The 27,743-nt window shown below is 42.0% G+C and overlaps 1 protein-coding gene across 5 annotated transcripts in view; it reads right to left on the bottom strand.

The window, feature by feature from the left end:
* The window catches only part of TMOD2 (tropomodulin 2), a 46,644-nt gene that overhangs the window by 10,912 nt on the left and 7,989 nt on the right, over positions 1-27,743 (bottom strand). For 2 of the 5 annotated variants that reach the window (XM_067747101.1, XM_067747110.1), the window contains exons 2-8: positions 23,516-23,608; positions 22,498-22,692; positions 20,876-21,032; positions 15,960-16,082; positions 13,573-13,659; positions 7,341-7,471; positions 5,663-5,770 (exon numbers count right to left, since the gene is read on the bottom strand). In XM_067747101.1, coding sequence (XP_067603202.1) covers positions 5,663-5,770; positions 7,341-7,471; positions 13,573-13,659; positions 15,960-16,082; positions 20,876-21,032; positions 22,498-22,623 — 732 coding nt within the window. In that variant the 5' untranslated portion in view covers positions 22,624-22,692; positions 23,516-23,608. Of the gene's footprint in view, positions 1-5,662; positions 5,771-7,340; positions 7,472-13,572; positions 13,660-15,959; positions 16,083-20,875; positions 21,033-22,497; positions 22,696-23,515; positions 23,609-27,743 lie in introns of all 5 variants that reach the window. The other 3 variants (XM_067747085.1, XM_067747119.1, XM_067747096.1) reach the window with 2 other exon arrangements.

The raw sequence follows: 27,743 nt of genomic DNA, 5'->3' as shown, positions 1-27,743 counted from the left end.
AATCTCAGGCTGTGGCCTGGACAGTTGCTTTTTTTGTTTGCTTTGTTTTTTGTTATGGAAGTGTAGTTGATTTATAACTGCATTTTTGAAAAGCTCTCCAGGTAACTAATGTTCAGCAAGGATTGAAAACCACTTTAATTAAAGTCATACAATGAGAAGAATGAAAAATAAACTGCTAACAGTGATTGCTCTGGGGAGTAGAACGAGGAACTTCTGAACTATTTTAACTGCTTTTATGGCAGAAAAGACAAGAAGAAGGAATCCAACTTGGGACAAGAACAGGGTTTCCAACCTCGGGTCTACTGACATGAAGCTGGATAATCCTTTGTTGTGGGAGGTTGTCCCGTGTATCGTAGGAGGTTTAGCAGTCTCTGAGACCCACGAAATGCCAACAGTACCCCTCCCAGTCATGACAACCCAAAATATCTCCAGACACTGCCAAATGTTCCTAGAGGGCACAATCACCCTGAGTTGACAATCACTGGACTAGAAGAACAATCCTGTGTATTAGTCAAGCAGCTGCTTGAACTACCAGGAAGCTCAAGGATTTGGACTGATGCTATTGTACACCATGTAAATTAAAGTGCATTTATTCAGTGCTAGGTCTTTAGTTAGAATTAAGTGTATGCATTTTAATTAGAGCCCCAGAAGGGAATGCATCAAGCCTTTCCTTATGGACGCTGCAAGCTTTGGGATTTACTTCTATTACTAGAATAACAAAATGTCAGAGCAATTAGGCCTTTGTAAAAAAGTTGCAGGACCTCCTGGCAAGTAGCCACGATCCTGCCAATTTCTTTTAAACTTGAGAAAACACTTTTCACATACTGAACAAAACAGGGAAGAGAGATCCAGCCAAACATAACCCTGGGCTGTACGCCCAGGTTCACTACAGTTCAGCAAATATTTGAGCATCTACTACATGTGCTGGGGATAATAACATTAGTAAAACGAAGACTAGATTTCTTAAAGGTTACATAAATAATTAGAGTAGAAATACATTTTTAAAGAGAAGGTTTTGCTTTCAGTACTTTATAGAATTGCCCGGAAAAGCAGTTTCATGCACTGTCCAAACCTGTACTATTCCAGTGGTAGCCACAGGACACAGGTGGCTATGAAGCCCTTAAATAGCACCTGTTCTGAATCAAGATATGCTTGAATTTTAAATGTTTTTAAACGTAAAACATGCATTGGATTTCAAAGATGTAGTATGGAAAAAATACTGTAAAAGACCTCATTACATCTTCACATTTTGAAATGATGATATTTTGGATATGGTGGTTTGAATAAAATACATTATTAAGTTTAATTTCACCATTTTTTTTTAATGTGGTTACTGGAAAATTTAGTTACACATGTGGCTTACATTTGTGGTTCTCATTTTATTCCTATTGGACAGTGCTGTCCGAAACTTCTGATTTTTATGTGGCATACCTGTTAATAATATGTAATAGCATTTTTTTTACATATTTGGGCCTTTTCTCTACATCGGCATTCATTACTATGGCAAGTTTCATTAATACTCCCTGCTATAGGTGTGGTTATATGGAAGTGCTTGGAGCATGGCAAACTGAATTTGATTACAGGTCACTTAAGTTTGCTTCCTGGCTTGGCCACATGCTGTGTAATCTTAAATTACTCAAACTCTGAGCCTTAGTTGCCACATCTGTAAAATGGGGATAATGTCATCTCACATACACATAGCTGGCCTACATTCACAATAATCCCACAAGTACTTTGTTGAATCTGTTTCTGAACCTTACATAGAAAAGTCTTGAAGTTCTTGCTTTAATGCTGATTTGTAATTCTCAACAGCAAGTTGTTCAGCCATAATAACAGTCTGAATATCTCTGTTGCCTGTGGGGTAATCAACCAAATTACAACCTATAGAAAAGTTCTTTCCTGACTATAGCATAGCTGAAAGGGGAACCACCTGGGGTCAGCCAGGTGAGGGCTGGACCATGTGAAGCCATCCAGGCATAAGGCTGAAGGAGGCTTTTCTTTTCACACCCTCAAGGATAACAGTTTTTCCTTGAAGTTGTATGGTTTGCTTGTCACATGACATACATACAATACATAGTTGTTGGATTAAAAACAGTAACAAAGAGATTATTATATTTGAAATTTATTTAGTCCATTTAGCAAGTTATCTATTTGACTTAGAGTAGAAGTTAGACTGCTTACTAGTAGTGCTGACAATGAACTATACACTATTTGCATCCCTGCCATTTTACTGTAAATAATATATTAAACAGAAATGACAAATCATTTCTTTATTTATCCCTTTAGTTACTTACTTACAAAATGTATTGTGAATATTTTTGCTTTATTGAAAACAAACCTACTAAAGGGCAGAGATTATACACAAAATCATACACAGATAAGAAACCTTAAATTGCTAACTTCACCTTACCAATAATCTAGCTCTGCTTTTTCTATTTTAATGATAGGTTTCAAATTCAAAACTGCTTTCAACCTACAAATTTAGATATGTAAGAATTACTGGTGAAAACATCAGTTCTGTAGCTTAGCCCCTCTTTTACATGAGTGCTTAATTCAAATTTGCTGTAGTCATCATGGAAATATTGTCTAATGCTGAGAGGTTGGAGGGCAGGTTCATTCATTCATTTAACAAGTATTTTTCAAATATCTACTCTGTGCCAACACTGTGATGAGTAGTCATTACTTTCATGTTGTCCGTTTTTAATGCTATTTTTTTTTAACTTATTTTTGGCTGTGTTGGGTCTTCATTGCAGCACACGGGCTTTTCTCTAGTTGCGGCGAGCAGGGTCTACTCTTTGTTGCGGTGCGCAGGCTTCTCATTGCGGTGGCTTCTCCTGCTGCGAAGCATCGGCTCTAGGCGCGCAGCCTTCAGTAGATGTGGCACGCGGGCTCAGTAGTTGTGGCTCGCGGGCTCTAGAGCACAGGCTCAGTAGTTGTTGCACACAGGGTTAGTTGCTCCACAGCATATGGGATCTTCCCGGACCAGGGATCGAACCTGTGTCCCCTGCGTTGGCAGGCGGATTCTTAACCACTGCGCCACCAGGGAAGTCCCTAATGCTCTTTTAGATCTTCCAAAAGACATGTTACTTTAAATCGCATCATCAAGTCAAGAAAACTTTCTTTTTTCTGGCTTAATTCAAGTGCTGAGAATCAGATGCTGTAGAACCACTGATGTAGCCTGATGCTCAGGCTTCTGACAACTGCCATAGTTTAGCAAATGTACGACAGTGAGGCACAGTATGTAAATATAGCATAGCTTGGTGGTTAGGCATCCTGGTTGTGGAACAAGAAAGACCTGGTGGTGAATCCTGGCTCTGCCACTTGCTGGTTGTGTTACTTTGGAAAAGTTACTTAACCTTTCTGAGCCTCAAATTGCTCATCTGTTAGAGTGGGAACTAATAATAGTACACACCTCACTGTATTATAGTGAGGATTAGGTGAGATGACGTGAGTAAAGCACAGAGATCAGCAGTGGCATTTACTAATTGTTCAAGAAATGTGAGCTATTAATAGGAGGGTTAACGCTGATAATGGTAATGGCAGTAGTATTTCCTTGGGTTCAGGGGCTTCCTTATTTACCTGAATTAACTGAAGTGCATAGAAGGAATAGGGCTTTTGGTTGTTTTTTATTTTTTTCATATTCTGGTTAACAGTATCAAACAAAAATTGTTTCAAGATTCGGTTGTTTAAAATATTTTTGAGACACATTAATCCATTTTATTTTTTTAACATCTTATTGGAGTATAATTGCTTTACAATGGTGTGTTAGTTTCTGCTTTACAACAAAATGAATCAGTTATATATATATACATATGTTCCCATATCTCTTCCCTCTTGCGTCTCCCTCCCTCCCACCCTCCCTATCCCACCCCTCCAGGCGGTCACAAAGCACCGAGCTGATCTCCCTGTGCTATGTGGCTGCTTCCCACTAGCTATTTATCTTACGTTTGGTAGTGTATATATGTCCATGCCTCTCTCTCGCTTTGTCACAGCTTACCCTTCCCCCTCCCCATATCCTCAAGTCCATTCTCTAGTAGGTCTGTGTCTTTATTCCTGTCTTACCCCTAGGTTCTTCATGACATTTTTTTCTTAAATTCCATATATATGTGTTAGCATATGGTATTTGTCTTTCTCTTTCTGAGTTACTTCACTCTGTATGACAGACTCTAGGTCTATCCACCTCATTACAAATAGCTCAATTTCGTTTCTTTTTATGGCTGAGTAATATTCCATTGTATATATGTGCCACATCTTCTTTATCCATTCATCCGATGGTGGACACTTAGGTTGTTTCCATCTCCGGGCTATTGTAAATAGAGCTGCAATGAACATTTTGGTACATGACTCTTTTTGAATTTTGGTTTTCTCAGGGTATATGCCCAGTAGTGGGATTGCTGGGTCATATGGTACTTCTATTTGTAGTTTTTTAAGGAACCTCCATACTGTTCTCCATAGTGGCTGAACCAATTCACATTCCCACCAGCAGTGCAAGAGTGTTCTCTTTTCTCCACACCCTCTCCAGCATTTATTGTTTCTAGATTTTTTGATGATGGCCATTCTGACTGGTGTGAGATGATATCTCATTGTAGTTTTGATTTGCATTTCTCTAATGATTAATGATGTTGAGCATTCTTTCATGTGTTTGTTGGCAATCTGTATATCTTCTTTGGAGAAATGTCTATTTAGGTCTTTGCCCATTTTTGGATTGGGTTGTTTTTTTGTTATTGAGCTGCATGAGCTGCTTGTAAATTTTGGAAATTAATCCTTTGTCAGTTGCGTCATTTGCAAATATTTTCTCCCATTCTGAGGGTTGTCTTTTAGTCTTGTTTATGGTTTCCTTTGCTGTGCAAAAGCTTTTAAGTTTCATTAGGTCCCATTTGTTTATTTTTGTTTTTATTTCCATTTCTCTAGGAGGTGGGTCAAAAAGGATCTTGCTGTGATTTATGATAAATAGAGTATTCTGCCTATATTTTCCTCTAAGAGTTTGATAGTTTCTGGCCTTACATTTAGGTCTTTAATCCATTTTGAGCTTATTTTTGTGTATGGTGTTAGGGAGTGATCTAATCTCATACTTTTACATGTACCCGTCCAGTTTTGCCAGCACCACTTATTGAAGAGGCTGTCCTTTCTCCACTGTACATTCCTGCCTCCTTTATCATAGATAAGGTGACCACATGTGCGTGGGTTTATCTCTGGGCTTTCTATCCTGTTCCATTGATCTATCTTTCTGTTTTTGTGTAATCCATTTCAAAGATTAAAATGAAATATATGTTAACATTTTTTATATGGGCCGAGTTCCTGTAGGCTTTGGCCGGGGGGGTCTCATAATATCCATTTACTGGGACAGAATGTTACTGTAGATACAAACATTTCAGAAAATTTGTACTAAGCACAGAACAAAATCTAAATATTTACTTAGCTAAATACCAAATCTAATCTTGTCTCTTTCTCCAAAAAGTGTAGTGCTAACAAAATTCTAGTGAATTCAAAGTGCCTGACAGTTGGGTTCTTGTTTTACTGTCTCATTATAACTAATTTTGTTTATTAACTATACAGAAAATAAATTTACCTGGTCTGAACATTGTTAATTGATAAAAGAAATTTAAAATAGCTTCTAATGAATTAAATATTTTCACGTTATAGTTGTAAGAATTTTACTCACAATCGCCACAGGGTCATTGCTGCGGGTTGCGGCCAGGCTGAACTTTTTCACGTGAGTATTGGTCTCCAGAGCCTTTGCAAATTCCTTCAGGGTTGGAATTGGAATGTTCTAAGATGAGGAAGACACAGATCCTTGATGAATCATTCTGCAGCACCTTCACCCCAAGCTAACGACCAACAGCTTTTAAATACCTTGTATGTTTAGATGTTACCCTTTCTAAAAGACTTTCATCACCCATTCTCTAGCAACCAACCTATCCTAAGCCAAATAGCACCACTTAGTGTCCAATAAGGGAATCTAACACAATGTGACATTCTGGTATCACTTCTGTTTACCCTACTGTCCAAATTATGCATAGAGCACACTTTCCTCTTTCTTTCTTTCATTGTCTATATTTTAGCCAGACTGACCTGCTTGCCATTCTTTTACTATCCCATGGTCTTTCTTTCGTCCATACCTTTAGATATGCTTTTCCTTTTGCCTAGAAATTCCTTTATCCTTTGCTTTAATTCCTACTCAGCCTTCAAGACCCAGCAGAAATATCACCTCCTTGGTTTATTGGCTCTCCTAGGCAGGATCAAAATTTTCCTTACCCACAATTCCACATGTGGGGGCTGACCACATCATGTAATTATTCGCTTAGTGTTTTTCTCGTAATTTAAGTTCTTCAGAATGAATACCGCGTGACTCTTACTTCCTCTTCCACGGCACTTAGCCTAGTACTGGGCACTGGGGAGGCAGACAATATAGGGCACAGCTAGAGACTAATGTGAGTTTATAGAGTACCACAGGCCAGCTCTGTGACTGTGGGCAACTGAACCTCTTTAAGTCCCACTAAGGATTCAGTGAGATAATGAATTTCAAGTATTTAGCAAAGGATATGGCACATAGCGAGTACTTAATAAAAATTAGTTAATATTATTAAATGCTAGAAACTGGCCCAAAAAGAATGAACAAAAAAGATGTCAGGCAGTGCTCGCTCTCTCTCTCTCTCTCTCTCTCTCACACACACACACACACACACACACACACATCTTACCCTCCCTTTGAGAGTGACATGACTTATGGTCAAAGCAGAAGTGACAATGTGTGACTTCAGAGAATAGGTCATAAAAGGCACTGTGGCTTCCAGCTTAGTCTCTCTTTTTTTCTCTTGGATCACTTGCTCTGAGGGAAGCCAGTTGTCATGATGTGAGGACACTCAGGCATTCCTACTGAGAGATCCACGTTCTGAGAAACTGAGGCCTCCTGCCAACAGACACATGACTGCGCCATCTTGGAAATGGATTTCTGTGCCCTCGTCAAGCCTTCACACAAGTGCAGCTCTGGCTGACAGCTTTACTATAGCCTCATTTGAGACCCTGAGCCACAGCAACCCCGCCCAGTCACTCCCATATTCCTGACACTCAGAAATTATGTGAAATAATAACTGTTTGTTGTTTTGGAGTAATTTGTTACTCAGCAATAGCTAGCTAATACACTGTGTATAACACAAGTACTGTGATTCTTTTCAAAGAATTCTAGGAATCACTTTTTTTTAAAAACCCACTTCTTTCAAATAGGATATTGTGCCTCAAAATCCAGTGAGTACAAAGGATTTTAAACAGGTGTAAAACAGACAATCAGTCATCTCCAGTAAGTTTTCTGACCTCAACGGATAACAATTGTAATGAAATACCTTAATGTTGTTGAGGTTGACCTCTTGCAGGCTGGGGTCATTGGCTTTCATCTGCTGCAGACTTACTTCCACATTTGTGGGATTGGGTGGTTCCTCAAATACTGGCTTGACCTTTTCACCTTTGACCACATCTAAGACACAAGTTTCAATTTTAAAAATAAAACGTAAGGGCTCTCCCATAAAAATCAGAGATGACGTCCCCCAAAATGACCTTCCTTTCATATGCTCTGATTCCAATAATACTCCGATATCAATGACAGTAAGCTTACTCTCAACTAAGCAAGCACAGGAATGGTATGATTCTGAGTTACAGCCTCAAAGGTGGGTGTTTTTCACCTGCAATGAGAAGTCTCAGCGGCTGATGCTCCATGGGGCCAAAAGTGCAGGAGGCCCTACAGCAAACTCCAACACCCAAAAGAATATCCGTGGGTAGTTACTGCTGCTCCACATGGACCTCTTTCAGACTATAATAACCAAACCAAAGAATCTAAGATGCAAAAATATGAGTCTCTTTTTTTTTTTTTTTGCGGTACGCGGGCCTCTCACTGCTGTGGCCTCTCCCGTTGCAGAGCACAGGCTCCGGACACGCAGGCTCAGCGGCCATGGCTCACGGGCCCAGCCGCTCCGTGGCATGTGGGATCTTCCCGGACTGGGGCACCATCCCGTGTCCCCTGCATCGGCAGGCGGACTCTCAACCACTGCACCACCAGGGAAACCCAAAAATGAGTCTCTTTATTTCCCAAACCTTAATCCTCCCCTGGCCCACCGTCCTCTGAGTTCCACTTTGGAGCTTTAATTTTGAGGATGGTATGGGAAGAGAAAGGAATAAAAAAGAAGAATGGAAGAATTCTCAAAAGCAGTTAACAGAAAATGTTTGCAATATGTGTAACATACAAAGGGTTCATATCCCAAGATACATAGAGCTCCTTCAAGTCAATAATACAACCCAATCGAAAATGAACAACTAATGATCAGAGGAATCTCTATCAGTCAACCAAAAAAGATAATAAGTAATTAAAGTCTGAAATTTAAAAATGAGATACCATTTGATTAGCCAAGAAATGTAAAAAGGGAATATTCAGAGTTGGCAACAATGTGGAGGAAAAAGCATCCTCATACATTGTTGGTGGGAATGTAAACTGGTACAAATTTTCTGGAAAAATAATTTGGCATTATCTATTTTTTTTTAATTTATTTAATTTATTTTTATTTTTGGTTGCGTTGGGTCTTCGTTGCGGTGCGCGGGCTTCTCATTGCAGTGGCTTCTCTTATTGAGAAGCACAGCGCGCGGGCTTCAGTAGTTGTGGCGCACAGGCTTAGCTGCTCCGTGGCATGTGGGATCTGCCTGGGCCAGGGCTCAAACCCGTGTCCCCTGCATAGGCAGGAGGATTCTTAACCACTGCACCACCAGGGAAGCCCGGCATTGTCTATTAAAATATAAAATGTGGATACTTTACGACCCAGCAATTCTATATCTAAAAGTCTAATCTACAGAAAAAGTAGCATGAATATATGAAGATGTATATTTATGGATGTTCACTGATACGTCACTCATGACAGCAAAACATGATAAACAAAATGTCCATCAAGGGCTTCCCTGGTGGCGCAGTGGTTGAGAATCTGCCTGCCAATGCAGGGGACACGGGTTCGAGCCCTGGTCTGGGAAGATCCCACATGCCGCGGAGCAACTAGGCCCGTGAGCCACAACCACTGAGCCTGCACGTCTGGAGCCTGTGCTCCACAACAAGAGAGGCCGCGATAGTGAGAGGTCCGCGCACCGCGATGAAGAGTGGCCCCCGCTCGCAGCAAGTGGAGAAAGCCCTCACACAGAAACGAAGACCCAACACAGCCAAAAATACATAAAAAAATAAAATAAAATAAATTTTTTAAAAAGTCCATCAATGCAAAAATGGTAAACAAGTTATAGCATAATCACATAATACAAGGCTATCTATTCATTAGAAGAATGAGGTAAACCTACAGGTATTTATAAGAGAAGAGAATCACAACTTGAAAAAATGTTAATGAAAAATGAAATACTTAGGTATAAATCTAACTACATATATGTATATATATACATATATATGTGTGTGTATGTATGTATATATATATATATATAAAATCTGCATGAAGAAAACTACAAACCTGTACTGAAAGAAATAAAAGAAGAACTAAATGGAGAGATATTCCATGGACAGATTCAATATTGTCAAGATGTCAGTTCTTCCCAAATTGACCTATAGATTCAATGGAATCCCAATCAAAATTCCAGAATTTTGTAGATATCAAAAAACTGATTCTAAAGTTTATATAGAGACGCAAAATACTCAGAATAGCCAACACAATACTGAAAGAGAAGAACAAAATTAGAGAACTGACACTATCCAAATTCAAGACTTAAAGCTACAGAAAGCAAGACAGTGTGATATTGGTGAAAGTATACAAATAGATCAATGGAACAGAATAGAGAATCCATAAAGAGACCCACATAAATATAGTCAACTGATCTTTGACAAATGAGCAAAGGTAATACAGTGGAGAAAAGAATAGTCTTTCAACAAATGGTGCTGGAACAACTGGACATCCACATGAAAAAAAAAAGTGAATCTAGGCACAGACCTTACACCCTTCACAAAAATTAACTCAAAATGGATCACAGACCTAAATATAAAATGCAAAACTATGAGATAGATAACATAGGATAAAATCTAGATGACCTTGGGTTTGGAGATGAATTTTTAGACACAGCCCCAAAGGCATAATCCATGAAAGGAAGAACTGATAACCTGGATTGCATTAAAATAAAAAATTTCCGCCCTGCGAAAAATACTCTCAAGAGAATGAGGAGATGAACCACAGACTGGGAGAAAATGTTTGCAAAAGACATATCTGATAGGGCTTCCCTTGTGGCGCAGTGGTTGAGAGTCCACCTGCCGATGCAGGGGACACGGGTTCGTGCCCCGGTCTGGGAAGATCCCACATGCCGCGGAGCGGATGGGCCCGTGAGCCACGGCCGCTGAGCGTGCGCGTCCAGAGCCTGTGCTCCGCAACGGGAGAGGCCACAACAGTGAGAGGCCCGCGTACCGCAAAGAAAAAAAAAAAAAGACATATCTGATAGACTCACAAAACGACTAGCGAACAGACTAGTGGTTACAAGTAGGGAGAGGGAAGAGGGGAGGGGCAATATAGGGGTAGAGGGGAAAAAAAGGGTTATTATGGGATTATTTGAAATCGTGTGTACGAAACTTCTGAAATTTGTAAAGCACTATAGAATTTTTAAAAATCTTTCATTCATTAAAAAAAAATCAGAAAAAAAGACACATCTGATAAAGGACTTATCCAATATATACAAAGAACTCTTGAAACTCAACAATAAGAAAACAACCTGATTTTTAAAATGGGCCAAAGAACTTAACAGATATCTTACCAAAGAAGATATACAAATGACAAATATGCATATGAAAAGATGTTCCACATCATATTTGTCAGGGAAATGCAAATTAAAGTAATGAGATACCACTACACATCTATTAGAATGCCCAAAGTCTGGAACCCTGGCAAAACCAAATGCTGGTGAGGGTGTGGAGCAACAGGAACTCTCATTCTTTGCTAGTGGGAATCCAAAATGCTACAGCCATTTTGGAAGACAGTTTTGTGGTTTCTCACAAAACCAAACGCCTTGCCGTAAGATCCAGCAATCAGGGTCCTTGATATTTACCCAAAGGAGCTGAAAATTTATGTCTAAAACCTGAACACAGATATTTATAGCAGCTTTATTCATAATTTCCAAAATGTGGAAGCAACCAAGATGTCCTTCAGTAGGTGAACTGATAAATAAACTGTGGTATATCCAGATAACAGAATATTATTCAGCATTAAAAAGAAATGATCTATCTCTACCATATGACTCAGCAATTCCCCTACTCGGTATATGTCTGAAAAAAACAAAAACACTAACTTAAAAAGATACATGCACCCCAATGTTCATAGCAGCATTATTTACAATTGCCCAGATATGGAAGCAACCTAAGTGTACATCAACAGATGAATGGATAATATATATGGAATACTACTCAGTCATAATAAAGAATGAAATTTTACCATTTACAACAACATGGATGAACTTGGAGGGTATTATGTTAAGTGAAATAAGTCAGACAGAGAAAGACAAATCCTGTATGATGTCACTTATGTGTGGAATCTAAAAAATAAAACAAATTAGTGAGTATAACAAAAAGACAGACTCACAGATACATAGAACAAACTAGTGGTTACCAGTGGGGAGAGGGAAGAGGGGAGGTGCAAGATGGGGGAGGGGATTAAGAAGTACAAATAAATAAACTACAGGGATATATTATACAACACAGGGAATATAGCCAATATTTTATAATAACTATAAATGGAGTATAACCTTTAAAAATTGTGAATCACTAAGTTGTATACCTGTAACATGTAATATTGTACATCAACTATATCTCAATAAAAAAAATAAATGATCTATGAAGCCATGAAAAGACATAGAGCAACCTTAAATGCATATTACTAAGTAAAAGAAGCCAGTCTGAATAGGCTACATACTGTATGATTCCAACTATATGACATTCTGGAAAAGGCAAAATGATGGAGACAAAAGATCAGGGGTTGCCAGAGGTTAGCAGGGAAGGAGAAGTAAATAGGCAGAGCACAGAGGAATTTTAGGGCAGTGAAACTACTCTGCCTGATACTGTAATGGGAAACATGCCATTGTTAATTTGTCCAAACCCAGAGAATGTACAACTCCAAGAGTGAGCCCTAATGTAAACTATGGACTCGGTGATAACGATGTGTCAACGTAAGTTCATCAACTGTAAAAACCATACCACTCTGTGCAGCATGTTGATAATGGGGGAGGCTGTGCATGTGGAGGGTCAGGGGGTATATGGGAAATCTCTGTGCCTTTCTCTCAATTTTGAACACAAAACTGCTCTAAAAAAATTAAGTCTTTTAAAAAGTTAATGATATGTGTGTGTATAAAAACCCAGAAGGTTATGCACCAGACTTTTAATAACAAACATGTTGTCAGAATGTTACCCTTTGATACTGAAATTAAAAGGATGAACACTTTGCATCTGTATGCATAAGAAAACAGAAGGTAAATGAAAGGAATATTGCTCATTGTCTGGGTAAATTACCCTGTATAAACAGCAACTGATAAATAGACTGCTGAGACTAGAAAGCATTGCCCAAATCACCGTCAAAGAGAATAAGATATAATTAATCTAAGAAAAGCTGTGATCTTCTGTGAGTTTTCATAGTACCTGGATCACACTGTACTGAAATTACCTCATTACTGATCCATCCCTCCCACGGATAGATAAGTTCCTTTGGGCAGGGACCACCTTTTTTACCTTTGTACCTAAGCCTAGAACATTCCTGCAACAGCAGGTATTTAGTAAATGACTGACGAATGAGTGAGAGTCTAATGAATTGTACGTTTCTCCAGAAAACGGTGACATAGAAGATAGCGGTCTGGTACATTCTGTGCCAGCAAGTCCATGCCAGTGTGTCTTTCATGCTCTCCGGGGGAAGCAGGTATTCAAATTCTAATGACAAACATCCGTTACTGAGACAAAAAGGCACTCGAATAGAGTAGGAAACTTATCTGATACCAGAGTTGATTAAAACATCGTTAAGAACATAAAACTCTGCATTCTGTGCTAAGAAACCTTTTTGTTTGTTTGTTTGTTTTTGTTTTTTTTGTGGTACGAGGGCCTCTCACTGCCGTGGCCTCTCCCGTTGCGGAGCACAGGCTCCGGACGCGCAGGCTCAGTGGCCATGGCTCACGGGCCCAGCCGCTCCGCGGCATGTGGGATCTTCCCGGACTGTGGCATGAACCCATGTCCCCTGCATCGGCAGGCGGACTCTCAACCACTGCGCCACCAGGGAAGCCCTAAGCAACCTTTTTTATCAGTAATTTTCTCTTTTGACTGAACAGACCTATCAAGACAGTGTGTTCTGGGCAAAACACTGATTGGTACTAGTTACGCTGCCAGACAGAGCTCCCAGTATTGGCTAGTCTATCCTGGTTTGACTGCTCAGAGCCTAGTGATCCTTGGTGAACTGGCAAAAACCATCTTCAAAGCCTAAAAGAATTCTGGACTCCCCAGGGGGCCCAGTCAACAGGCCTCTTTCCTACCAGCAACACCCGGAGGCTCCCAAGTTTCATAAAACCACAGATTTCACGTCAGCTTACTTCTCACATGCCCTTTGCCGCCTTTCGTGCTGGCCGTTTCTTCATCAAACTTGGGATTGTTGAGCAAATTGTGTACTCCAAGAACAGCTGAAAGCAAAGATAATCAGTGAATAAACCTTAAGTTTGAGAAAGCGTGTTAAGATGTCCACATTGTTAATTTGCCCCTCGAAGAACAATTCTTCATATCATAAAGATAAGTCTCCAGACCCTCTTGCCTTGCAAAGTGAATGACACGTGTATAGTATGAAATAAGCTTATTTAAAAAAAAAAAGAAACCCTCCTCCCAAGACCACTGGCAATCTTCACATGTCCTTCTACATCTATACGTGTAGAATCATGTAGGATCTGAGGGACAATGGTCTCGTCATAGCTCCACACTGAAAATCTGCATAGATGTCCTAGTTAAGTAGATTCATCCCTTATGTTTTCTCATCTGTAAAATGTGAACGCAGGACTGAGTCTAAGGATAGTTTAAGATCTAACATAATACATACTATGGCATGTAGTTTTTCCAGAGACAAAGAGCAGAAAGATCATGGGCCTTTTCCAATGTAGGCCTCCCCATCTCTCCCATCTGTCAGTACCAAAAAGAGTGGTTCTTTTCCCATCTAGAACATCCCAGGGTGGGAAATAAGAGATGTCAACAATAAAAAGTCAGATAAGCAGGCTGAGATTTTTGAGTCTCTTGTACTACATGGAACTTACACCAGGGGGCAGTACAGTATGCAGGGGACAGCACGGGGTGACAACACTGAGCATGCTCTAACTCCAACTGCCCAGCTTTCCCGTTGCTAAGGAAATTCCAGGTGAGAAATTACAGGTGGCCGCCTGGGGAAGGATCCCAGAAGAGTCTGCCAACAGGTGGCAGAGGCGCACCTGAGCTCCTCACGCACTGTAATCTATACCTTAGAAGGAGGGGGGCAGCCCGTACAGCTGAGAAAGGGCAAATGCTCAGAACCAGCGAGTCTAGGGGTTGAGAGTGACAGTCAGGAGCAGTCAGCCAGAGCTTAAACCCAAGCACTGTCACGTACTATCTGTATGACTTGAGAAGTTGTTAAATGCCTCTGAGCCTTAGTTTCCCCATCTGTAAAATAGGGATAATAATTACACTTTACCTACCACAAAGGTTAAATGACTTCCTGTGTGTTAGATGCAGGTGCCTCAACTCCTGCAGTGACTTCTGAGAGGGTTTCAAATATGTGAGCTTAATACTGACCACTGATATCATCACAGAAGGAATGAAAATGTAGCTGAGATGGTTGGCACGCTATTAGAATAAGGCATAACTGGTTCTCCTGGGAGGAAGGAGATTATGATTACTTATGTATTCCAATGGAATAACAATGTGAGAATTCTTGCCAAAGCTGTGGACTGTTTCTCAAAGCACCTCTATCCTGGGAGGACCTAATGACCCTAATAATCCAAATTTCCACCCAATGAGTACACAACTATGCTGGTACATGCATGGAATCTTTTTCAAGGGAAATGTAAGAAACGGGAGGGGACTTAGGAACGAGGGTGAGAGACTTTTCATTACATATCCTTTTGTACTATTTGGGTTTTTTTTTCTATCTGTACGTATAACCAATTCACATAATTATTATAATTACTGTGTTGTTGCTATTGTTAAGAAAACTAGAAAAAATCAGCAGAGTGGGCTGAATATGGATTTACTTTACTGGGGAGATGTAACAATAAATTGGTCCTGTTCCATGGTTAGGCTAACAGAATCAAAATTGAACAGTGACTGTGGGGAAGAACAAGAAATTTTGTGATGGAAATGGAAATTCTGTGATGATAAAATGCCAAATGGGGAGCTTCCCTGGTGGCACGGTGGTTGAGAGTCCGCCTGCCGACGCAGGGGACACGGGTTCGTGCTCCGGTCCGGGAAGATCCCACATGCCGCGGAGCGGCTGGGCCCGTGAGCCATGGCCACTGAGCCTGCGCGTCCGGAGCCTGTGCTCCGCAGCGGAAGAGGCCACAACAGTGAGAGGCCCGCATACCGCAAAAAAAAAAAAAAGCCTAATGTGAAGCTCTTTAGAAAGCATAAGCACTGTAATTTTATTCAGTTCTGAATACTCCTTCATATTTATTCTCTTTGATTTCTCACAGTAACTCTCGGATTTTGTACGACCGGTACTATTGGGAGTATTTTACAGCTGAAATATGATTTTACATTTTATAGCTGAGATACAACAAAATGTTTGCTCAGAGAGGTTTCAGTCACCTGCATCCAGCCTTATAGCTGTCTAATGGCTGAACTCAACCTGGTATCACAGTAACAATCAATAGTTACACAGGAGCTCAAAAGCTGCTGCCAGGCGGGTCAGTGCCCGTCTGGAGGTCACAGAGCCAGACAGGAAAGTTTCCCAGAGCTGAGGACTAACCTGCAAGATCGTAGAGTTCAGTGTCGGAGGCGCTGGCCAAAGCTTCTTCCAGTTCTGGGTCAAGGGTCACTTTTTCTTCTTTATGAGTTTCTATGGGCTTTTCTTTGGGGATAAAGACTCTCCCTTTAAATCAGAAGAAAAACAAAAACCATTGTGTGCTGCTGCCTTGTTGTAGGGTAAGTGAACTAACCAGAGAACGTGCAGCTCTGGCCATTAAGAGCTGAAGCATTAGACCATTGCACATCTAACTGGGACTCCTTAATTTCTGGGATGATGCCAATATCAATAATCCACTATTAGAGGAAGGAAGGTCAGAGGAGGAATCCTGCATTCCGCAACACAGAGATCTGAGGCGGCAGAGAGGGAAACAGGGGCTTCTACCTCCCTATCATGGGCAGCATTGCCCTTAGACCTGGGCAAGAGGGGCCCTGCCATGAGCCCTCTGCTCTAGAGGGGCCCAACTCTGGTCTCTTCTGGATGTACACCCGTCCTCACTGCCTGCATCCCACTGAGGGAGGAGTCACGGGGACAAAGGGACATTCCATCCAGAATACAGGCCACCTGCTAGACTATACCCCAGGCACCTGGGGCCCTGCAATTCCCTGCCAAAGAGCCCTGAACCTGCTTCCAGGGCCTGCATGAGTCCCTTCCCCATGTCCATCCTCCTGAAGGCAGGTCACACTGCGGGGGCATGTACCCACGGGCCAACAGGATGCCGTCTGTGAGTGAGTATGGATGAAGCTTGGATATGTAGGCTGGGGTGTCAGCCATGGTGCTTGAGGCCTTATCCCTATGTGGAACTCTTGGAAGTCCAAGAATATTGGCCTAGGTAGGAGGACAGCACATATTTTAACAGCTTATTAGCTTTTACATATTTATAAAAATGGCACATGGACTTCTATTTGTATTCTTGCCTTGGATCCTGCATATGGGGGGCAGATGCGTCCAAACAGCCCCAGGGGCTCCTGAGATTCCCCTCCTAGAGTTTTCCTCCTACCAACTGAGATTGTAGGCAACCAGCATGCTCTATCTAGGGTACCTGACTAGTGTTGTGACCTGGAGACACAGTCGCCTTTCTAGAGCACATCCAAGTCTGCCTGACTTAAAAGGAAAGATCAGGGTTGTCATATTTAGAGATGTGGAGTTCTGAGCAGCAACACACTGTGCTACCCAAATACGCATTCTCTGCCACCACCTCCCACTTCATCCTGTCAGTCTGATTCCATTTATTTTGCCCCCTACTCACTTCTGAATATGCTGAAATCTATAGCACCACCACCGCCCGCCCCCCGCCCCCCACCAGCCCAAACCTCTGGACTGATGATCGCAGTTCTGGGAGGATGGCACATGACCTTCTCCTAACTTCCAGCCAGGGCAACACAGCCACATCCGACGTGTGCAGTGGCTCCTCGAGGTAAACCCAGGCCACTACAGAGCCACCACAGGATACCCCAGACCTACTCACACTCTTTTCCAATTCCTCCCAGCTTTGACTCTTGGTTTCCCTCTTTGTTGGAGCGGCTCTTACCTCTTGGCATCATCTTTGAAATTGGCCTCTTCCATTTTGATTGCCGGAGGTCCCTGAAGACTCACCCCTCTATTGCTTTTCCTCTTTGTCACCTTAGAACAGACAGCTGGCTCCAGCTTCAGACAATCAGAACCCAAGCTCTTGCCAGGTCTCCTGGGCTAGCCTGGCCATCCCCACTCTCATGGGAAAGGAAAGGGTCATAACCCAAGCCAAGTACTCCCTCATGAAAACTCTCCAGGAGCGTCCCCTGGTTACAGGGCTACAGACTTCCTGCTGGTTTACCAGACCTTCAAATGGTTGGATACATCAACGGGGGCCAGGCAGAACTGGGCACCCCAAAGAGGCACCACGGCTGTGGTCAGTCTGGGGTATCCTGACCACAAGGTCTCTATCACTGACCATCACATAAGCTACCACATTTCCCAGAAAGAAGGGAAACAGACTGGGAAACAAAACAGGAAAACAGCCAGAGAACAGAAAAGGAAAAAAAATCAAATCAATCAATCAATAACATCTCAGACACCGAGCCTCCTCCCAGACTTTTGCATAGTGTCTGCAGCCCGAAGTATGTTCTTTCTGGTGCCAAGATCTTGGATCCAAAGTCGAAACAGGGTTTCTGAGTTCCTAACTCCTTGGTACCATTTAGGATTACTCTGAACGCTAGGTGCGCAGGTGGCCCAGCTACCAGTATTCAGGAGAACTGCTACTGCATATCCATTCCTGGGGTCTCACCGAAAGAGAAGCTCTAAATGAATAATGTAGCCTAGCAACCTGAAGGCCCAGGGCACCTGGCATTCAGAACTGAGGCTGGGCAGTCCCTCTCCCAAAGCCCTCACCACAGCTCCTGCATCACCGCTGTCCTTCCAGGGGCCCTGCACATGCCTCACTCTGATCGTTCCGCTCTTTCTGGAAAACCTGCTCTCTGCTCATTGAGCTCAATCATGCTGCTTCTCAGCCTTCTCCTAAGCTCCCTGGTGCAGCTGTGCACCCCTTCTGTACCCCCATTTATTACTCTGACTGCTCCTGTACTCCTAACCCCCTAAGAACCATCTGTAGATTAACCCGGATCAGGAGGTAATTTACCATAGCTGTTCCTCAGACCACTGCTCTGAGAACAGAAGACAGCAGCTTCCCTCTTATTATTCTTTCACTACCCTAACACTGGATGTTAACTGGGATTTTATGGAAGATTTGACATTATAATTTATTTTTTCCTTCACAATTAAATTAGTCTAACAATAACCGTGCTGCCACAGAAACAGCTCCGTATTTCTACAGCAATCCTCGGTTATTTGCCCAGTGTGTCAGTGCCCAACTTTACCTTCTTAATAAAATGACATTATGAGTGGTGCACAAGCCATTGGATGTGCATGATTCAGAGCGGCTGGGAGGCTGCATAGAGAAGGCAGCAGCCAAGCAGCCCGTGCTTCTGCTCCCCGTGGCCACGGCACAAAAGCTCAGAGATGGCATTTATTCCAATCCACGTTTATCTAGTGTCCCCTGTGTCAGTTTCTGTGCCGTGATGCAAGAGAGACACAGCCCCACTGCTAATCTCAATCTCCTATGGAAAACACACAAATCCTAAAGTAAGTAAACAAAAGGATGAACACTGTCACAGTGCTAAGAAAGCGATAAATGGGGTCTGTTTTAGACAGAGAGGTCAGGGTAAGCTAGAGGCCCTGACATTTAAGCCGGAGCTTTTAGGAGGTGAAAAACGGGGACGCAGGTCAGAGGGAAGAAGACCCTGAGATGGGAGAAGAACTTGACAATTTTGGGAAACGAAGTGAGGACAGTGGGGCCCAGGCTTAGTGAGGGCAGGAGAGATGCAGTCAGAGAGGTGGGCAAGGTGAGCTCTGCCAGGACTCTGAGGACCATGGCAATGATTTGGGACTTTAAGCAGGGAACTGACATGATCTGATTCGTGCTTTAAAAAGACCGTAGTTACTATGAAGTTATCAGTGATTCCAGTCATATCTTTGGGCCCAAGTCACTGCTTACAGCTGAGGAACCTGGACAGGTGACTGGTATTCACTTTTCCTCCAAAAAGGAGCTCAGGGTCAGGAGGTAGGGAGGAGGATTTTCCTTGTCTTAGTTCAGAGCTCACCCCCTGTGTGGAGAAACATCCCCTTACTCCTCAGGCCTTTCCAGATCTATCAGTGTTTCTTGCTGGACCACATGCTCCTTGAGGGCAGGGCAGGGTCTCACTCCCTGTGATCCCAGCACACGGCACAGGGCTCTGCACCCAGGAGGTGGTTGGTACATGCTGGATGAACAGATGATTGACTGCAATGGCCTCTAATGGTAGCAACTGGAATAGAGGCAGCGCCTCGACCTGGAGTAGACCCCTGAAGCTAGGAAAGCCCCGGGCTAAGAGGAACACGCCAATGCCGTGAGACCCTCTTTTAAGCCCGACGCTACTTTACACTTCCAAAACTGCTTCTTGGGGCTTAAGATTTTTTTACAAAACTAATGTGAGTACCATTACACTCTAAGTATTCAGTTAATTAGCCTACATATTCCTTTTTCTTTCCCCCTTACTCAAGCAGATTATTTTTATAAATTATGGTTACCTGCATGTGTTTCAGAAGCAAGATTCATACCTTTCTAAGGACAATTTTCTTCCTTTTGAACTGGTAGCTTTTTTATTGTTGTTGGCTATTCAGATCTTTAACTTCTCTGCACAACAGTCTGTGTTTTTTTTTAAATTTTATTGAAGTATAGTTGATTTACAATATTATATTAGTTTCAGGTGTACAACATAGTGATTCAATATTTTTATAGATTAATTCCATTTAAAGTTATTAAAAAGAATGTTTATATTTCCCTGTGCTGTAAAATAGATCTTGTTGCTTACTTATTTTATACATAGTAGTTTGTGTTTCTTAATCTCGTACCTCTGTCTCACCCTTCCTCTCCTCCCTCTCCCCTCTGGTAACCACTAGTTTGTTCTCTATACCTGCAGCCTTCATATTCTGCCACAGTTCTTTTTTTTTTTTTTTTTAATTAATAAACTTTATTTTTTGGAGCAGCTTTAGGTTAGCAGAGGAAAGTACAGAGAGTTCCTGTGTCCCCCCACCCTTCCCTACACTCACAGCCTCCTCTCTAATGACAGCCCGCAGCACAGTGTACATTTGTTACAACTGATAAACCCACACTGACATCATTATCACCCCAAATCTACAGTTTACATTAGGGCTCACTCTTGGTGGTATACAGTCTGTGGGTCTGGACAAGTGTACACAGACATGTATCCACCAGCCACGGTTCTTTTTCATACTGAATCCAATTCGTGGTCTTATTTCCCCCTTTCAGGCCAGTTCTGTTACTTGACCTTCCATGACAATACCTTAGGAGTACCTACATTCCCAGATGCTGCCTGTGGTCTTACCTTTCTTTTCTCCAGTGAAGGGCACAAAGTCTTCCCTGTCTTTCTGTTCTAAAGCCTCCTTCTCCAGGTACATGAGGAGGTGCTCGCGGTCAAACGGGCCGGTGGCTGCTTTCTGTGTCTGGTCTTTCTGTCGAAATCCAGCTGGCAGCATTGCGCTCTGACAAGACAGAAGCGTGAGCAGGAAGCAGGGTGTATGCCTGACTGACACCTGTTACCTCCCCTACCCCTGCTGTGTATGGTGAGATGTGGGTGTGAGCTGAGGGCTAGGGCTCTGGCATATCTTTGAGGCCCCACCTGCTCTAACATTCTATGCTGAGACGGGGGCTCCTGGTGAGCTCAGGCAGAACACACATGGCTGGAGCGGCCTGTCTCCTGCAGCTGCCTTCTAGAATGTGGTAGCAAAGGCCAGCCACCCTTCACAACCTTTTTCTTCGTAGATCCCTCTTAGGTTTGGCCAGGTCTGCATCCAAAGTGCTCCCAGGCAGGCGTGTGGATGAGCCAATGAGACCACACTCTGTTATTTCTAACCTCTCCTGGGAAACATCCAAGCTGGTAAGTGAGTATTATGGTAGATGCTGATACCTCCTTGATTAAATATAGAGGTATCCTTCTCAAGTTTAAAAAAGTAAAAAAAGGATACTAGTATTTTTTTAAAGTAAAAACAATATCCAAATTATCTGGCATAACGGAATATCATATAAATATTTTAGTGACATTTTTATTTATAGTAAAATCACTATTTTAGATGCCTCCTATTCTATGTCTGAGATAATATTAGCAGGGCTGAAGAAAGTGCTTGCTAAACAATCACTATAACAAGGTAATTACCTTTTCAAGAGCTCATAAAAATATGAGAAGCTCCATTTAAATTTACCTGATATTATGGTTACATTTATTTATTTATTTATATTTTTTTAATACTTAAAAAAAATTTGGTTTTGGCCATACCATGTGGTATGTGGAATCTTAGTTCCCTGACCAGAGATCGAACCCGCACCCCCTGCACTGGGAGCGTGGCGTCTTAACCACTGGACCGTCAGGGAACTCTCTCATCACATTTACTCTAATCTATCCACTGTTGTGGGATCATCAAAGATTTCAAGTTGTTTATACATGTTAAAGAAACAAGATATAAAAAAGATCTGCTTTTGTGGTTAAAGATCTGGTTTAAATACCATCTCTGACATTTACCAGTGTAGGATCTTATGTAAATGACTTCTCCTGGTGTGTCTCCTCATTTATGAAATGGGGATAATACAATTTATCTTAAGCGCTTCTGGGCCCAGCAGAGTATATGAATCGTAGAGGAAACTCAGTCATATTTGTTTCCTCTCCTTCTTCCTTTCTTTTTCCGTAAGTCAGTCTAGTCCTTCTTCAGCCAATGGAAAATATTTTCCCCCATTTACATTAAACTGGTTTTTGAGAAATACAATTGCTGTATCATAGATGTGGCTACTGAGGTTCTCCATGGGTTTATAAAAGTAATGACCCACAGCCAATCAGGGAAGAACACATAATTTGCATTTAGAGATCAGGAATTTCTACACTATTGTTTAAGGACCACACCACACGGTTTATCCCATCCTATCACTAATCACCTGCTTCAGTTCCAGGTCACTAACCTCGGGATCTAGGTCATCAAGAACATTTTCCAACTGTTTCAGTTCGTCTTCCGAGAGTTTGCCAAGAAGCTCATCTTCATCAATGTTCTTGTATTTCTCCAGGTCTTTTTGAAAGGGGAGTGCCATGGTTTCCTATACGCCTTTCTCATGGGCCATGAACATTTAACCGCACCAGCTTCCTGAGACTTCAGAATACTGCTGAGAAGAAAGAAACACTGTTATCTCCTTTGGGTGAACAGGACTTATTAGCAGGAGACAGGGCTATGCTATGTGCCGATGGGGTCTCTCCCCTGACGAATAACTCAACAAAGTAAGTAATATCACCTTCATTCGCAGAGCAGCCCGACTGCTTATAAAGTATTTTCATATATGTTATCTCACTTATTTAGATCTTTACAATGACCTGGAAAGGAAGCCTGGACAGATATCGATATGAAGATTCTGAGGTCGAAGGGGCTGAGCGCCTTGCTGGAGGGGCTGGATCTGGGATGTGCCAGGCCCTTGAGTCCCTGTGTAGTGAGTGCCTTCCCACCAGAGGACTCTGCCTCCTGCTTTCTACAGAGAACAATGAAGAACAATGCACTAATTGTCAGGCAGGGTAAGGAGCAGACTTGTGTCTTTTCAGAGGGAGAGTGATGTGAAGAATACAAAATGGGGTTCATTCAGGAAAGAGTTTGGACGTCCATGTGAGAAAGCATCGTCCAGAAACTCCCCGGCAATTAAGCTAAGTAAGAGTCTAAAATCCTGGTACTCTCTCCACTTTTCTCCCCTCTTTTCTTTTTTCTTCATCTCCCATTCTCTTTCTAGTCCCATTTCCTTTTTGTTTCTTAAGCCATCCTCCCTAATTCTTTATACCCCTAGTCCATTCTTTTTTTCAACCTCCTCTTTTTATATCATCTGCCTCCTAAACTTCCACTCAAAACAAAATTTTTCCTCAATCCCTTCTTTCTGGCAGAGGATTTTACAGATCTTCCCTCAAAAGATAATATTGCATTCAGGAAATAGCAATGTACTTAACTGATTGTGTTTCTCCTTTGGCCGTATTAATATCAAGCAGATCTTTCAAGGCAATGAATACTTGCTGTCAATCTACTATTTGCCAGGTATGGTTCTAAAAAACAGGAATACACAGATAAAACAAGATATGACCCTTTCCCCAAGGAGAACACAACTCAGTGAGATATACATACATAGGGATAATACCACTGGATAAGTGTGTGGACTAAGAATGCCGCCTGCCATATCAGCAAAGGATGCAACCCTCAAACACTACAGCCACCCCCAATGGTGCACCCTCAGGGGACTCAGGATGGGAAAGAACAGAATACTGGCCCTAGACAGTTAAGGTGTATATCACAGGAATTACTTCAGTGAGCCCAGACTTTTGCATCTTCCCCTTGTTGACTTAAAAAAAAAATACATGCACAACGTGAGAGTTGCGAGTTAAATTTTATTTGGGGCAAAATGAGGACTGCAGACCGGGAGAGAGCGTTTCAGATAACTCTGAGAAACTGCTCCAAGGAGGAGAGGGGAGGAGCTAGGATATGTAGGAGTTTTGCAACAAAGAGCAGGTAATTGGGAACGTCAAAAGATTATTGTTAAATAAAGAAAACCAAACATCTCAAGTTAAGGAATTTAGTGCTTTTCTATGTATGGGAAGATGCAAGAGTCTGGGCTCACTGAAATCATTCCCTTGATATGGACCTCAGCTATCTGGGGCCTGTATCCTGTGTTTTCGCATCCTGAGTTTCCTCAGGGCTCACCGCAGGGAGTGGCTGCAGTCTGCTGGCTGCTAGATGGCAGGTATTCTTTTCAGCCCTGAGTTTCCTCAGGGCTCATCAGCTCACGTTGGAGGGCTGCAACCATTGGTGACTGTGACATCCTCTGTTTATTGATATGGCAGGAAATATTCCATTTATAAATATTCCATTTATCATCCTACACAGAAAAGTGCTGAATTCATTAACTTGAGATGTTTGGTTTTAACTAATAGTAATCTTTTGATGTTCGGACTCCCTGGGTTTTCTAGCAAAAACCCCTATACATCCCGGCTCCTGTCATACACAGCTATCTGAGAAACTGCCTCCTGGGCTTGAGTCCTCAGAAAGTCCGCTGAAGAAAACATAATTCTCAACTTTTAGGTTGTGCGCTTTTTTTTTTTTCAGTTGACAAGTGTTATAACAGAAGTCATGTCCACAGTAGGTTTAAAACACATGAGGAAATAATCCTTGGATGGGGATGGGGGTTTTGAGTTGACACTGAAAGAAGTTGTGTTTGAGCCTTGAAGGAAGAGGTCCTAAGGTGGATGTGGGCAGGGAAGGCTCCTTCCAGGAAAATGGAACAGCATAAACAAAGGCACAAAGATAAGAAAGTACATGATGCTTGGTGAATGGCTGGTGTGGCTAGAGGGGAGCAGGGGGAAGAGGAGAGGAAACAACTAAAGATGAAGAAGGGACAACTGTGAAGGGCCTTTCCTATACGTCTTGCCAAAGAACCTGGGCTTTATTCTGTTGGAGATGGGGAGTCACCACAAATGCTTAAAGTAGAGGAATTGATCTGAGAAGACCTGTTTTCAATAAGGTAATTCAAATGGTAAGAATGAAAAACAGGTTGTCATGGAAAGAGAATGGTTGTGGGTGGGGCCACTTAAGAGCTATTGGAATGTTGTTCCTCCGTCCTTACTTCAACTGCTCACCATTTTCCAGTTTGTGATTTTTTATTTTGGTGTCTTTTCCATATACAATGTAACTCTCTTTCCCTTCCATCAACCCACCTTCTTTTAAGCTTTAATTGTAATATTCCAGTAAAAAAAAATAAAGCCAAACCAAAACAAACAAAAATCCTCTCCCACTAAAGTCAAAGAAACCAGCTGGGTCATATACACTTTGTTCTGGTCCCAACTACCACTAATTTATTGTGTGAGTCTAAGAATGTCGCCTGCCATATCAGCAGAGGATGCCCTCAGCCACTTACAGCCATCCCCAGCAGTGCACCCTGAGGGGACTCAGGATGAGAAAGAACAGGATACTGGCTCTAGATAGTTAAGGTGTATATCTGCCAGGCTCTTAGCCTGAACTGACTGAATTACCCTAACCAATAGATTCTAAGATGCACAGTTTCCCACACTTAACACTCAGAAATTGTGTGTCCTGCAACTGATGGTCCTACAATTATTGCCGACCCAGGAGCAGTCAAGATGTCATACTTGTCATTGCCTGTGTATGCATAAATAACAAAAGCACCGGCTTCAAAGCTAGCAAAAGGTGTGTCAGTAGTTTGGAAAATATCTCAGGGACTTTTTAAAATAGTGGAATACTCTTTTAAAACCTAACATAATTTACAGAGTAGATTTAAGAGCCAACATCAAAGGCTTTTAGTTCTTTTACAGATTTTTTTTTTTTAATTACCACTCTTGATGGCACAGAGGAGATACTGTGTGGAAAAGACCAGACACTGATGAATATGAGTGATTCCAAAAGCTGGAGTCTGAACATGAAGGAGCTTTAAGAATATTAACCAGGGGCTTCCATGGTGGTGCAGTGGTTAAGAATCCGCCTGCCAATGCAGGGAACACGGGTTCGAGCCCTGGTCCGGGAAGATCCCACATGCTGCAGAGCAACTAAACCTGTGCGCCACAACTACTGAAGCCCGCGCGCCTACAGCCCGTGCTCCGCAACAAGAGAAGCCACCGCAATGAGAAGCCCACACACCGCAACGAAGAGTAGCCCCTTCTGGCCACAAGTAGAGAAAGCCTATGCACAGCAACGAAGACCCAACGTAGCCAAAAATTAATTAATTAGTTTTTTTAAAAAAAGAATATTAACCCATTCATTTCCATTTCCCCTTTTTATGTATGCACAGAGGTGATATATTTTTTTTAAGGTATGTGTATTCATAGCAGCTTTATCTGTAATAGCCCAAACCGTAAATAACCTGAATGATCATTAGTAGGTGAGTGGATAAACAAATTGTGGTATATCCACATAATGGAATCTACTCATAAATAAAAACTAATGAACTATTGATACACACAGTAACATGGATGAGCCTCAAAACAATTATACTGAACGAAAGAAGCCCGATCAAAAAGAATGTATACGGCATGATTCCATTTGTCTAAAATTCCAGAAAATGTAACCTGCTCTATATGACAGCAAGCAAATCAGCTGCTGCTTAGGGATGGGAGAGAGGTAGGGAGGGGAAGAGGCTCACGAAGGGGCCTGAGGAAATTTTGGGCGTTTGATTGTGATGGCTTCACAGGTGCATGCATATGTCAAAATTCATCAAATTGCACCGGTTTAAATATGTGCAATTTGTTGAATGGCAGTTCAAAAAATCTATGTGTAAGTCTAAAACAGCTCTTCAATAAAGTAAAAAAATTGTATTTTTAAGAAGGGTCACTTTTTTTTTTTTTTTTTTCTTTTTGGCCACATCGTGTGGCTTGCAGGATCTTAGTTCCCTGACCAGGGACTGAACCTGGGCCCTGGCAGTGAAAGTACCAAGTCCTAACCACTGGACCGACAGGGAATTCCCAAGAAGGGTCACATTTTAATTGGTAGCATTTTTCTTCTCGGTGGTATGTAAAATACTGGTGCATTTGACAACTGATGGTATCTTAGAGTTGATAAGATTCTATTTGCAGTTCTATTCCAGGATTCTACAACTATACCCCAACTTCTTATCTTCCCCTGAAACAGACTTGCTCTCCTGGTTTTCTGGATCATACTATTAATCTACCAGTCAGTCACTGCCAAAACTCAGACCACGTGAGTTTCTTTTCCTTCGATCCCTGTGTCGTTGGTTAACACCTCCTGTGGATTCTTATTGCACAATACTTTTCACACCATCTCTTCCTGTCACTCTTGCTTTAGATCTTTGTTCTTTCAGACCTGGAGTACTCTCATTGCATCTTGAAAGGATTCTATTCTTCCCTCTAAGCCACCCAGAGCACCATGGTTAGATCATCTTTCTTCACACTGCTAACAAGCCACTTCCCTGATTAAGGACTTACAAAGGCTCCCTCTTGTCTACACAATGAAATTCAGACAGTCTAGCATCCCAAACTCCTACTATTTGGCTTTGATCTGCACTTTCTGTTTTCTGTCTTCATTACTTTCCTAGGGAGCCCTCCAACCCAGCCAAAATTGTTTATTCGCTCTCTGTCGTCGGCAGAATAATGGCCCCCTAAAGATGTCCATATGCTAATCCCCAGAACCCGGGAATATGTTACTTTACATGGCAAAAGG

This window comes from Pseudorca crassidens, chromosome 1 (genome assembly GCF_039906515.1).
Source record: "Pseudorca crassidens isolate mPseCra1 chromosome 1, mPseCra1.hap1, whole genome shotgun sequence".
NCBI lineage: Eukaryota > Metazoa > Chordata > Mammalia > Artiodactyla > Delphinidae > Pseudorca > Pseudorca crassidens.
This window is presented reverse-complemented; position numbering and strand designations above follow the sequence as displayed.